We start from the raw sequence: 13,151 nt of genomic DNA, 5'->3' as shown, positions 1-13,151 counted from the left end.
GTTGTAGGTTTCCATGACTGGGTTATACTACTCATTCATAGTTCCCCAATTTCCTCACAATGTTGGGAGGCCACCAGTTCCATACACAGGGTGAAATCTCAGGAGAAAAGTTGTTACGCTTCCCCCAAGAGACTCGAGCCTTTCGTGCATCCCGTAGCCAGAGCACAAAGCATGTTGCCTTAAACCATACAGCCACGGTGAGGTACAACAAATAGCGTGCCACCCACCCAACCTCAAATCTGTAAAAGAGCATTTACTGTGCATCAATGACTAACAGACGGGAGGCGATACGGTGCACACTACTAAGAAAATGCCTCGGTCCAAGTGACACGCAAGCGACAATGCAGCTTGTGAAGTCACTCTGGTATGGAAGGTTACATTTATTAATGAAGGTTCATTTCGACATGGTATGTGTTGCTTATTTGTCACCTGAGTCTGCAAGCTCCCTTAAAATCCCAAAGGGTACCAACACAAAAATGTTCATGCAAAAGAAAAGCTTCTTACAAACTATATAACAGCCACAATTCAGAACACTTCTCATATGGAAAAATATCCACAACATGTAAATTACATGGATGATAAGGTGTAAGGTTACACTTTTTTTTCTTCAAATATTTCCAAGAGCTCCGCAAACATACAAACTAATTACTTATTTGATCTAGATATAGAGAGCATTCATTTCTCAAATAACTTGCACAAAAAAGGATAAATTTATTTCATAGCCTGTGAACATGTTCCCCTTTCTTAGTTCATCTTGTGCAAGAAAAAAAACTAATTGTACTAATTTGAAAAATGATAATAATGCATACGCACCAGTGGAAGTGAATGAATGTCTTTTTACTCTTCTTTCATACTTTAAAAACTTACTTCAATGCCTCAAAAAGAGTTCGTACATACAGATCAACAGCTTGCCTTACAACATACTCTTTCTTTTAGAATTTTACCCTCACTATGGCAGTTATCTTTTACAGATAGCTGGAAATCTCGCAGATTGTAAGTATTTATATCATGCAACACAGTACCTTTAATAGTATATTTATTTCTTTTTAAGGGAGGAGTCGTTCAGGGTTAGTTACATGCAAGAAACAAAATATGTGAAATATGAACTAGAAAGAGATACACAAATAGAAAAAATACTGCCAAGTGTATTTTTACTAACCCTCTCCCCCTTACATATGACTGGTTTGTTAAAGGGTCAAAACATATATTAAGGAAACTAGGTTGATTATTGCAAAATGAATGTTGAATACAATAGGATTTACTATCTATACTCTGTAAAAGGAGTCCGTGCAGCAAGCAACCGAAAACAAGTCCTCTGCTCAATAAATTACTCAAATGGGTTGACCAGTGAATGGGAGAAGGGGTAAATGATTTGCATGGAGGGAGCAGCTACTAGCCGTTCGCAGCAGAACACACTGCTTTGCTGCTCCAACCACACCCTTTCCACTGTTATGCACGGTATTGCTGCACAGACTCCCGAGACACAGTACAGTGGAACCTCGATATTACATTTTTCAGGGGACTAAGAAGAAAAAGCTTAAAATATGGGAAAATGTAAAATCGAGGAAATTTTTATAACATTTTGCTACGTTTGGTCTAATTAGGATTGAACGTATAATGTGGGAAAATGTAAAATTTAAAACATAAAATCAGGGTTCCACTCTATAGCTCATTTGCTAAATCTGATACTCCAAGCCACAATGATGAAGATATTAATCTCCATTCTTATTCACTAGTGCATACTTTTTTCCTATTAGTGTTAATGTTAAAATAGAATGGCAAAATTGGGTTTAATAATTTTTAAGGCTGAGCCAATTTATAGCAGTTAAAAATTGTTCAAAATAAGCACTAATATGTAAGTATTCACTGCAATTATATATGCATTGATTTACCAGAGTTTTGCTTTAAATATTCAAGAATGACATCAAGCTATTAAAATACCTGTCATTTAATTTAAATCCATTTTTTTTTGCACCAGTATCTCTAGAAAAATGTCAACTGATATCTTGTTATCGGCTCAGCCCCCTAGTAATTTTATAACATCCTATGACAAATTAAAAACAAAAACTTACTAACGGAGAGGAAGAAACATAATGGAGATAAAATGGAAAGGACCGGGGGAGAAACATCTACTCAATATACTGCAATCGTTGCCTAACATGATCTCGTCAAATAATTTGAGTTGCTGCGAGAAGCATGCATAACGTGCCAGGGGCAGAACTAAAAATATACGGAAGAACATGCAACGGTAACTTCTGAATTCGTTTTTTCCATTATTTCGAGTAGAGCAAAGAAACTTGAGACGGGTGTAATAAAAAGAAAATATTAGTAGGCGACAGGATTACAAGTTACAGACGAGTCATGCTATCTTATCCCTATAACCAAAGTTAATACACCTTTCTTCTCCATCTTTCAGAAGACCACTGATTAGTGTAAAAAAACTCGGTAGGAAGTGTTTATGCATGAGAGTGAGTTGTATCAGCAGAAGTGCATGGTTCTTTACTGAAAGGTCAAGGTATAGGAAAATCCACAGACCAAACTCAGTATAGATGTGAATATCCTGTTCAAGCAAATGTAGTTTTGGTATTTACGTGGGGCAAGTTTCTGCTACATGGAAAACACTGTGTTTAGCTGCCTTTTTTAACATTATGTTAGCAAAACAAATGTACAGAAATAATACAAGCAAAACTTCTAATTTAACCATCGTTTGTAAATGGCAGTTACACAAATTGTACATTACCTTTGTTAACAAATTAAAAGAATTTATAACTTACAATCTTGTTCCAGACAAATCCAACTAAAATGGTCTTCGTTACATGCTAGCAAAATGTACATATTAACAAAAAAATCACAAAACGTATTTACATCTATCACGTTAAATTATTTATACAAAATATCTTTACATCAGCATGAAGTTATACAAAATATAATAAAAAAAATTGAATGCAATCATGAACACACGCACACAGACACACATATTCACAAAAAATACAATTTTGCCAACTGAGAGAAAAATTAAAAAGTTACATCGGAATCAATACTGAGTTCTAGTTTCCAGATACAAGACAAAGCATATTGAAAATGATAAAAGAGTGTTATTTTCTTCTTACACAAATATATAATTCAGTGCAACTTTTCCAAAAAAACAACTTTATTCACCTATCAATTTTGGTAATACACTGTTGCCATTCACAGAGGGCTCTAGACTAATAAGTTATTATTATTCCATGAATGGTGAGACAGTCACCGAAATTAATAGACAAATATAGATTTGTGAAACCACATGGAATTCGGTAAACCATGTTTGCACTATGAATTTAAATACAGTGGAACCTCAATTATTCACGGATTAAATGCGGGAAAATTTAAAATCGAGGAGAATTTTTTGTTGACACCAGCGAGATTGAATGTATAATGCGTGAAAATGTAAAATCCGGGAATGTAATTTCGGGGTTCCACTGTTACTTTATTTAACATTGCTCCAAGATGAACCCGAGTGAAATTTCTATCTCGTGGCACAATGCAAAACTGGAAAAATATACAGCCAGATTATGTGAAAGGTATTGCGCTACGTATCCACTGCATGGTCCAACTTTGTATGTTGTTTCCACAGATGTAAAGGTTAAAAATCATAATAATTTAATAAATAAGGTGAAGAAGATACATACAAATGCAGTACATCACGTGATTTGTAGAAACTGCCTTGAAAAGCATTGCAATATCTATAGAAAACTTGACTTCACATACAGTGCTGTTAATAAGTATATTTTCCATTTAGATTGTATAACTGTACAGAAACCTGCTTGGCTCACTGAACACTTGATTAATTAATTGTCACTTGTATTGATTATAGTTATATGCATAGGATAAATCTAGTATGTTCGGGCAAAGGCAGATAAGTCACAAACTGTAATTATCTGTTGCTTCTTTTTAAGTCTCACTGAATCAATTAAAGAGCATATTGTATGATAAGTATAACTTTATGTTGGGCATATGCAAAGATTCTATACAGTGATGATCCAACATATATATCATGTCTACAATGTTTGCTATTAAAAGAATGAACATAAAACACTACTTGCTGTAAAACTGCATTTTTTTACTTAAGTGCTTTTTTCCGAACACCCTAGAAATGTTCACTGATTAATTTTGCTTTGTTCAGATGTTTTATAAATACCCTTAATATTATGCTAATTATAAAAATTAATGTAAATATGTAATATTATGATTGCTCTTGCAATGGGCCCGTTCCGAAAGTTGCACAAGTTTAATGCGTTAAACGAGTTATGGTAACTGGCTGTCCCATAAGTGCTTCCATGAGGTTCATTATGCTGTCCCAAAAGTCGCATTACGTGCGTCAAGTGAAAGAACGAGATTCACCAAACGCACGGGCCAGGAGGCTGGTTTTTTCGGTTAGAATCGTTTGCTGCTTGCAGACAACGTGCGTCCATGATGGCTTCGGAAAATGTATTATAATTTTAACAGAGACCGATATGAAGCAACATGCGCAAGATGAGTGTGCCTTAACTCTTCTTACAGTGTTCGCAGTAGAGTTTATTTCTGCCAGAAGGACATGCCTTCCGCTGGACACCATGTGGAAAATTTCTCTAAACAAAATGCTGTGCCTGCGCTTTTGTCTAGAGCGTCCCGTAAGTCTGTAAAATAACTGGTTTCACCAGGTTCACGAGGCCAGTTACTTTCGTTCGTTTCGTTAAGACTTTCGGAACGCACCCAATACATGCAGAACAAAATGTATAATCTGGGCAATTGCATAAAAATGTCTACTTGTTCAAGATTACTTTAGCGAGATGCGCCAGAACTTATTTCTGAAAAAGTAGTTTTGATTTTATCTCAAAGACTCAAAGATGGATCAAGAATCATTGTAGAAAAGAGCAATTCTCAATAATAATAAAAAATAAATATAAGTTTCTTACCTAGAAACTGCACTAAATATCTTACTACCCTTGAAACTGAATATATGAAATATGATCTGCCCTAAATATCTGCCATTTTCAGATAATGTAGTAGTAATATTTCAGTGTGTGTTCATTCCTAATATGTGTGATAACTGTCTTTACTGAACTTAAAGACTTACACTGCAGTAGGTATACAAATATTATTATTTACATTCACTGTGGTGGCACAAACTTTGTTTCTTAATTCTTGGCAGTGCAAATCTTTCACTGCAGCCACACTAACTGTAGACATGCATCCAACAAATATTTAAATATTTGGAATTGTGCTACTGTTTGAAATTACAAAAAAGAAATTACCTTTCCTTATTCAGACTGTTTACATATTGTGTTTCCTCTCTCTGCCATTTATTATTAAAAAATTGCAACTTACTGGAAAACATACGACTGTGTGTATGAAATACTGAATATGTAGTATGAAGTTTTACAAGTGTTTGCAGATAAGAGGCATATCATGAATTTTGTGGATGTGTAACAAGCATATGATGTACAAGGGCTGCTCAAAAAATAAGGTATGCACGTCTTGTTACTTAAATACTGATCAGCTACTCTCTTGATTGGAAGTATTTATTTAGGGACAAAAGAATGATACATAAAGACTGTGGTAAAGGTGGGAAGAACAAATTATGAAAGAGGTTTATTTTTGTTTCCTTTAAAAGTACACTTTTGCTTAGGTAGGCTAATGCATCTAAACCTGCAGTTCTATGAAGTGCAATAGAGTACTACTTGCGACCACTTGCGCTTGCTCATGCTTGTTCAAGTCTCCCACCTTCAAGCGTGCTATGCTCGAGCATATACGAGTGTCAGTCAAAATATAAGTTGCACTTGCCCATAACATTTTGTCGGGAAGAGGCATTTTGATTAACGTGGCTGGGAACACTGCTCACAGATCCATTGAAAAGGTGGAGTAACGGTTACACAGTGTGTGTTAGGAATCGGACGTTATCAGTGATGAATGGAAGTGCCGACCAAACTGGACGTGCACGCAGCAACTTGCTTCCTGTGGGCAAGCATATGTAACCCTACAGAGATCCATCGCCAACTGCATGAAGTGTACGGTGATAAAGCAATTTCGTGCCAGGCGATTGCAAAATGGTGTGCTTAATTCGAGAATGGGCATACGGATATTGAGGACGACCACGAGCAAGAAGGCTGCCCACTGCAACGACAAGCGACAATGTTGTACGTGTTCATGAACCGATTCATAGTCCAGACCTGGCACTCTGCAATTTTCGTGTCTTTGGGTCTATGAAAGAAGAACTTGCAAAGCAACGTTATCTTTCCGATGAGGAAGTTAAAACTGGAACGTAAGAATGGTTATAGAAAGTTGGGCGGCGAATTCTTCGAACAAGGTATAGAGCAACTAGTGCCACGCTATGAGAAATGTTTAAACAGACTTTGGGATTATGTAGAAATGTCGTTTAAGTAATTTACTTTCATGTGAATACAAGAACTGTCCTCTATATTCCGTTCACTATTTCTTTCACGCTAGTTCAACTAACTTTTCGACTGCCCCTCGTACCATGGAATATCATTTTAATGTGACAATAATCATACATACATAAATGTAAAATATACATCCTGGTAGTTACAGCCCACAATCATCTATTTCGTTTTCATTTTGTATTGGTAAGATAGACCAAACTACATTTTAGCGTGGAGATGATTACTTTCTTCACTTGAGTTTCAATTTCACTGGATATTTCACTTCACAATCCATATTTTAGTGCACACTACCACAGAAAAATTACGGTTATATGCGTACTACTGGGCTTCAATTGATCTGGGCTGCTCGTTTAGTCTGTTCCGAGTGTTATTCGCTTGAGCGAAGATGCTCTCAATTTTGTATGCTATCTAGCACCGTCCGTGCAAACTATTTGGCGCTCGAGCGAAATTCTCTCACTGCAGCCCTCTAAAGTGCAAGGAAGAGAAGGGTTGGAGGGATGAGAAAATATAGAAGGCTTTATCTATGAGCTGAATGATGACGGCTATGTTATTTCAAAAAAGAATGTCATTGAAAGCACCTCCTGCAGATTTCAAGTGAAATGTTAAGTGCTGCACAATCCAAACCACAGTCTTTAAGACTCAGGTGTACCTTTGGTTAATGGCAGGGCTTTTTTTTTAATCCCCTCCTTTCGAAAAACCGCTGTGCTATCCAAAATCTGAAAAATTATGTCTATTTAGAATTCCTTCTCGAGCATTGACGTGAATTTTCGTGTGGTTCGCTTTCACTCTTGTCTAGATATTAGGGATGGGACCCATTAATCGGTACTCTATGGGTATCGGCCGATATAGGCATATTGGTGTATCGGTAAAATTACCGATCCGATATATCGATAAATTTCTTATAATTTAGTGCAAAATTCTGCCATTTTGTTGTAATTTTTATGGATAATCTCCATGCCCTACTTTCTGAAAAAGTAAATGTCTAAATATTCAAATTCTTTTGCATTGCAATCAGCTCGAAACACACATTTATTACGGAGATCAATGGAAATTTCAGGGTCCTCAAGGACCATTTCTAATTTTATATCGGATCAGTAGAATATCAGTTATCGGTATCGGTAAATTTTATATCGGTACTGTATTGGCCAAAATTTCATATCGTCCCATCCCTACTACATATTATCAATAGTCAATCAATAGTTTCATGGCTACGTAAGTCTATTGCACTATTGTGATTATTTAGACAATGCTAACCACACAAAAGTTAACATGAAAGCTCTAGAATGATTTCAAAGTATATATAGTTTTTCAGCATTTGGAATATTGTAGCGGTTTTTCGTAAGATGAAATCTTGAAAATGGCTTCACTGATGTCGACCAAAGGTCAAGGTGAGTCTAAATTGAAAGCAATTGTATCACCATTTAGTTTTAACCTCATCACATACTGGCTTCACAATCCACATAACACTTTGCTGCTAATGCAATATTATATATATAACAAAACAAGCACATGTCACATTGTTAAGAAATCCAGTGCAAATATGATAATTGCAATGAGAATTAATGTTCCTACATCAATGGAAATATATATGTACTTATATATACTGGTAATGTGCTAATTGCTCACAATCGATATATCAACTAAAGGTTAAAAGATTAAAAATCAGTAACTCACGTGTGTGAGCATGAGATTTGTCGAACTACGTTTCGACGGTTATACCACCTCCTTCTTCAGTTGTTTTCACACCTGACATTGACCTAAATCCTCAACAAACGAGGCACCATGTCAGGTGTCTGAAAACATCGCTTCAACCTGAAGAAGGAGGTAGTACAACCTTCGAAACGTAGTTCGACAAATCTCATGCTCACACACGTAAGTTACTGATTTTTAATCTTTTAACCTTTAGTTGATATATGTACTTATTTCATGATACATAGTGTGTCGATACATACTAAGTGCAATTCTAATGAACTGAAAGACTGGCATTAAATGAAACTTCTTACACATGTATGTATGTGTATACGAAATGAATGTGAAGAAAATATGTATGCCTTATTCAGGGTGATTAGGAATTAGTCAACACATTGCTCAAGATTAATATTAAGCATATAAAGATAGAGCTGGACCAAAGTATATTCCGTATGAAAGAGTCAAGTAAATACAAAACCACACACCATTATTACCACTCATGCCTACATACGTATTCTGCAAAAGTTCAAACATGTAAGTAATTTTTTAAAAAAATCTTTTGATACTAATTCCACGTTAACAAAATTTTAGTACAAATTCAAAAGTACACAGAAACTTGAGACAAAGAATACAGATTAAATGAAAATGGTTTGTACAACAGATCTGTGAACAGCAAGGCAGGAGGTTTGGTTAACACTGCTAAGACACTTCAATGAAACAACTTCCATGCTAGCGTAGGACATGCACAAACCATTCACACAACATATGAAAGAAACAAACGCTGGCCACCTATAAGGCCCAATCCACAAAACAACCATCTTAGAATAGGATCGGCCAAAATTCTTGTACATATCTTATCAAAAATCCATTTCACACTAAACTTGGCACGGTCTGTTTCACACATCTCTTACCAAGAAACGGCAAGTAAAATTTATATTAAAAGGACCTACACATATTGTTCTCTCCTTTTGAATTTCACTAAACTGACTGCCAAATTCAACAGCTGCTCTTAATACTAGTTGTAAATTAATGCAATAAGGTTGTGAATTCCTTGCATGAAAGGGACTATTTCTGGGAAACATCCAATCATATCATATCCATTATTATTATGCTACTGTCTTTATAAAATAAACTAGATTTGCAATATAAGCAGAAGTTATGCTGGGAAGAAGTTCAGTACATCAAAAAGCATATTGTTTCAACAGATAATGTGTGAACTTCAATTAAAAACTTGGAACATGCTTTTTTGTTATTAAGTCTAGCTTTCTCCGTTTCTTCAAAATTCACTTATACGAATATAAAAGTATAAAATAAGCACTATAGAGAACATCTTCCTACTTCCTTTTTTCTTATAGTTTAGTTGAATTTATTTCAGTGGAGAAAATATGCTGAAACCTACAGAATGTAACAGCCATTTGAACTTAATCATCCCGATCACTGAAGGTTTGAATATTTTGAAAATAACAGAAAAACAAGCAAATTACTGGCTGGTTCAGCAGCGTTATCACGTAATTTTTTATGTAAATTATCACAAAGCAATCACTAATCCTGCTCATGAAAAGCAGTCATGACGACATACTGAATAAACACATTGTAAATGAACTTTCCTAGTTAAAAACAACCGCACAACTTGCCAATGACAATTTTTAGCATACTTTTGTCAAAATAAACAGACACAAACAAAATTTTCTAAATAAAAGGCATACTGTTACATTAAAGAGGTAGTACGTTCTCTATATAACCTATACACACCTCCATGGCTTAATCCAGCACACAGCTGTTACCTGATCAATAGGAAAACATTCCCTACCTTGTCAAAACTTGTATGGAGTAAGCTTACAAGCATAAACATGCGTATCAGCAACTTCTTACCACTTACAAAATAAAGTCAGTTAGCAATTATTTGCAGCTTTTGGTAGAGGCCTCACCAAGTACAATTTTTCACCCTGTTTGTTCGTGTAAATAGGAGCACGCTGATAGTGATCAACCAGTTGATCCAGAGTGTGGAATTTTCGTTGCCCAATACAATATAATGCTCCTTCCACGTGAACACGGAAATGCTTGTTCCTACCTGGTGCTTTCAGAGAGACTGAATAATCTCCAAGCTGCAAAATATATAACATTCAGTCACAACAGCAAATATATGGCTCCACAATGAAACAATATAGAGTACATATTCTAAGGCTGACTGCTAGGGTGCCATGAATTTATTGAGAAAATTCCAGATACAGCACAGGTGGCCATTTTACACAGAAATTGTCAACAATGAAAATGCAATAATAATAATAAGCAAAAAGATATTAAAAAATAATAATTAAAAGTAACAAAATAACACAAAGAGAATAGCAAATTGACAAAAAAATAAGCAAAACATGGCACTATTTGATATTATTTACAAACATTTCTTCTAATAGAAGACCGAAAGGCAAACTAGGAGGAAAATATATCGATTCTTGTTGGAAGGTCATTGTATTATGTGGCAAGTCTGTAAAAGAGGGATCTTTTTTTGAATTTGTAGTCTAGGTTTCTTTGTATAAAATAATCTTGTGTTGCAAGTTGTGCGCATAGGTACTCGAAAGTGGAATTCCTCAAGGAGTGTGTTGCAGCAGATTTTCCCATTCACAATTTTGTATAAATAACTGAAATCATTCTGCAAACGTCGCTGATAAGCAGTTCGTAAGTTTAGAAAATACAAGAGATGTGCAGATGAAAAATTGCATAATGAGGGAAACCTGTATCGAACTATAGCTAGGAAGAAGTGAAAAACTGAATCGATTCTAGAAAGTTAAGTGGAACATGCCACGGACCAGAGAGGAGAGCAGTATTCTATTATTGGGGAAATGAATGACTTGAAGTATAAGGTAAGGGCTGAGATGTCAGTAATTTCAGTAAAACAATACAGTAGACCTAAGAGACGCATGACCTTTTTTGTTGTGCCTGTGAGTTTTTGGTCGAGATTTAGTCGCTACCAAATTTGCGCATCCAGCAAATGCTTGTAGAATGGATAATATTAATATATACAGGGTATACACAAATGAATGGTGCGGTTATAATAATTTTATTATAACAACATAATAATAATATAATTATATATAATAACAATTTTATTTTTCAACCTACGTGGTTGCAGCAAACACTGTTAGAGGCGTAAATGGCCAATGTAAATGTGCTACACATAAATTTTATGTCTAAATATTCTGAGAATTTTCATTAATTACATGCCCTTATTGCGTGCCAAAAATAAAACTGTTTTTTCCTTTTAATATTTTAATAATCTGATTGTCTCATATTAAGCAAATTCTGATAAGATTAACCTTTAGTGGACCGAACCTCAGATACAGGTTTAGCCACTCCAGACAGGAACTTTTCATGTATGTGCTTTTCAAAGTTGCCACAATGTACAAAAAAAAATTGTAGCTGAAGAATTAATTGTCAGAAGTGATTTTTTTTTCTTTCGGGATATCAGGGCTTTCAGAGGTGAAATTTATACACTGTACCTCCAAATAATGAAAGTTCAAGAAGGAAGAAGAATCATAATTCATTTTTTTTAAAAAAAAAATTGTATTCAGTACACCACTGTAGTCACCACAATGAACCAAAATGAATGAAAAATGTATTATGCAGCAGTGGTACATTCCTACAACCTCCAAGTGATGCATAAACTGATGCTTCTTGGATATAATATAATAGTATAAAATATAATAATGTATAAGAGCAGCAGTGTTGCCAGCATCCGGAAAATTGCTTCTATGATGCTGGATGGACCACCTTTGCAGAGAAGCATGACAAAAGGTCTACCTTTGAGGACATGTAATGCTCGTTCCCTATTTTTTTTTTCAAAAAAAAGCTGAAAATATGCAACATTTTACAAAATCATAATTTTCAGGAAATTCTGAAAATTGGACATTTCCTGCTGTACTCCTAATTGTCACACGTTGTTGTTCCTTTGCTTTCATTATTACACGTAAAAGTTAAATTTATCAGAAAAGAGTGGTGGGTGAAGAGTAAATAGCCTATTTTTAAAATTAACCCATATATTACGGAAAAAGATCAACATTTTCAAACTCTGTTTGTTAACAATAGTAACAATGGATATTGTTTTGTGATTCAAGTATGTCATGCCTTCATATGTATATAAATGGACAAAAAAGACAAAACTGAAACATCACGTGTAGTTTTGAAGAAATAATGCATTAATTTGCTGCCACATGGTGGTGAGAAATATCTACATCCCAGTCGTCCATTTGACAATACAAGCCATCTGCTAAATGTTAATATGGTATATTTAATACACTAAAAGGAAGTACTCACTTCCCTGAAAAACCTTTCCTTGTTGTTTGTGTGTGACCTTTTTAGCAATTTAGGTGGACACCACTACCATGGCCACGGTGGCTCAGTTGGTAACGTGTCTGACTACCATGCTCAAGGTCCCGGGTTCGATCCCTGGCCGGTTCAAATCCGGGAACTTTTCTAACGTTGGAAGCGGCCCCGGCACCCACCCAGTGTCGAATAACATGGGTACCTGGGGAAAACCCTGGGGGGTAAAGGCGGTCAGGGGCGTGATGCTGATCACATCACCCCCACTGACGACCGGATCAAGAAAGTGTGGGGCGTTACCCACACACCCCCTAAATGCCTTCATGGCATGGTGCTAAGCACAGGGGAGCACTTTACCTTTTTTTACCCCTACCATTCTCTCAGTGGCCATTGAAATTAATCACACACACAAAAAAAAAGTTTTGTGGATAGGCGAGTACATTCATTTTGTGTATTAATTTGCTATCACATCTTTCGTTCACCAAAACATGAATGGTACATTAATTCTAAATTTTCTGAACTTTAAATTATTGTCGTCTTCAATTAACCAGAAGCACAGTAAATTTTCCTGACATTTCCATAACTTTTCCAGGATTTCCACATTGGTAGACACTCTGATGTATACACTATATGGTCATAATTAAACTTCCCTTACTCAGAGCCCTCTGGTGCCAGTTTGAAGCATCGGATTGAGGAGAAAATTTATATAGACTATGGAGAAGTTGG

At 35.5% G+C, this 13,151-nt stretch overlaps 1 protein-coding gene across 6 annotated transcripts in view; it reads right to left on the bottom strand.

Moving 5' to 3' along the window:
* Positions 1-8,258: 8,258 nt before the first annotated feature.
* The window catches only part of dock (SH2/SH3 adaptor protein dock), a 49,458-nt gene continuing 44,565 nt past the window's right edge, over positions 8,259-13,151 (bottom strand). For all 6 annotated transcript variants that reach the window (XM_083112288.1, XM_083112291.1, XM_083112289.1 and 3 more), the window contains one exon: positions 8,259-10,213. In XM_083112288.1, coding sequence (XP_082968414.1) covers positions 10,001-10,213 — 213 coding nt within the window. In that variant the 3' untranslated portion in view covers positions 8,259-10,000. The remainder of the gene's footprint in view (positions 10,214-13,151) is intronic.

Source organism: Lepisma saccharinum, chromosome 26 (assembly GCF_977018435.1).
Source record: "Lepisma saccharinum chromosome 26, izLepSacc3.1, whole genome shotgun sequence".
Classification (NCBI taxonomy): Eukaryota; Metazoa; Arthropoda; class Insecta; order Zygentoma; family Lepismatidae; genus Lepisma; species Lepisma saccharinum.
The sequence above is the reverse complement of the archived record's forward strand: the minus strand, read 5'-3'. Positions and strand labels throughout refer to the sequence as shown.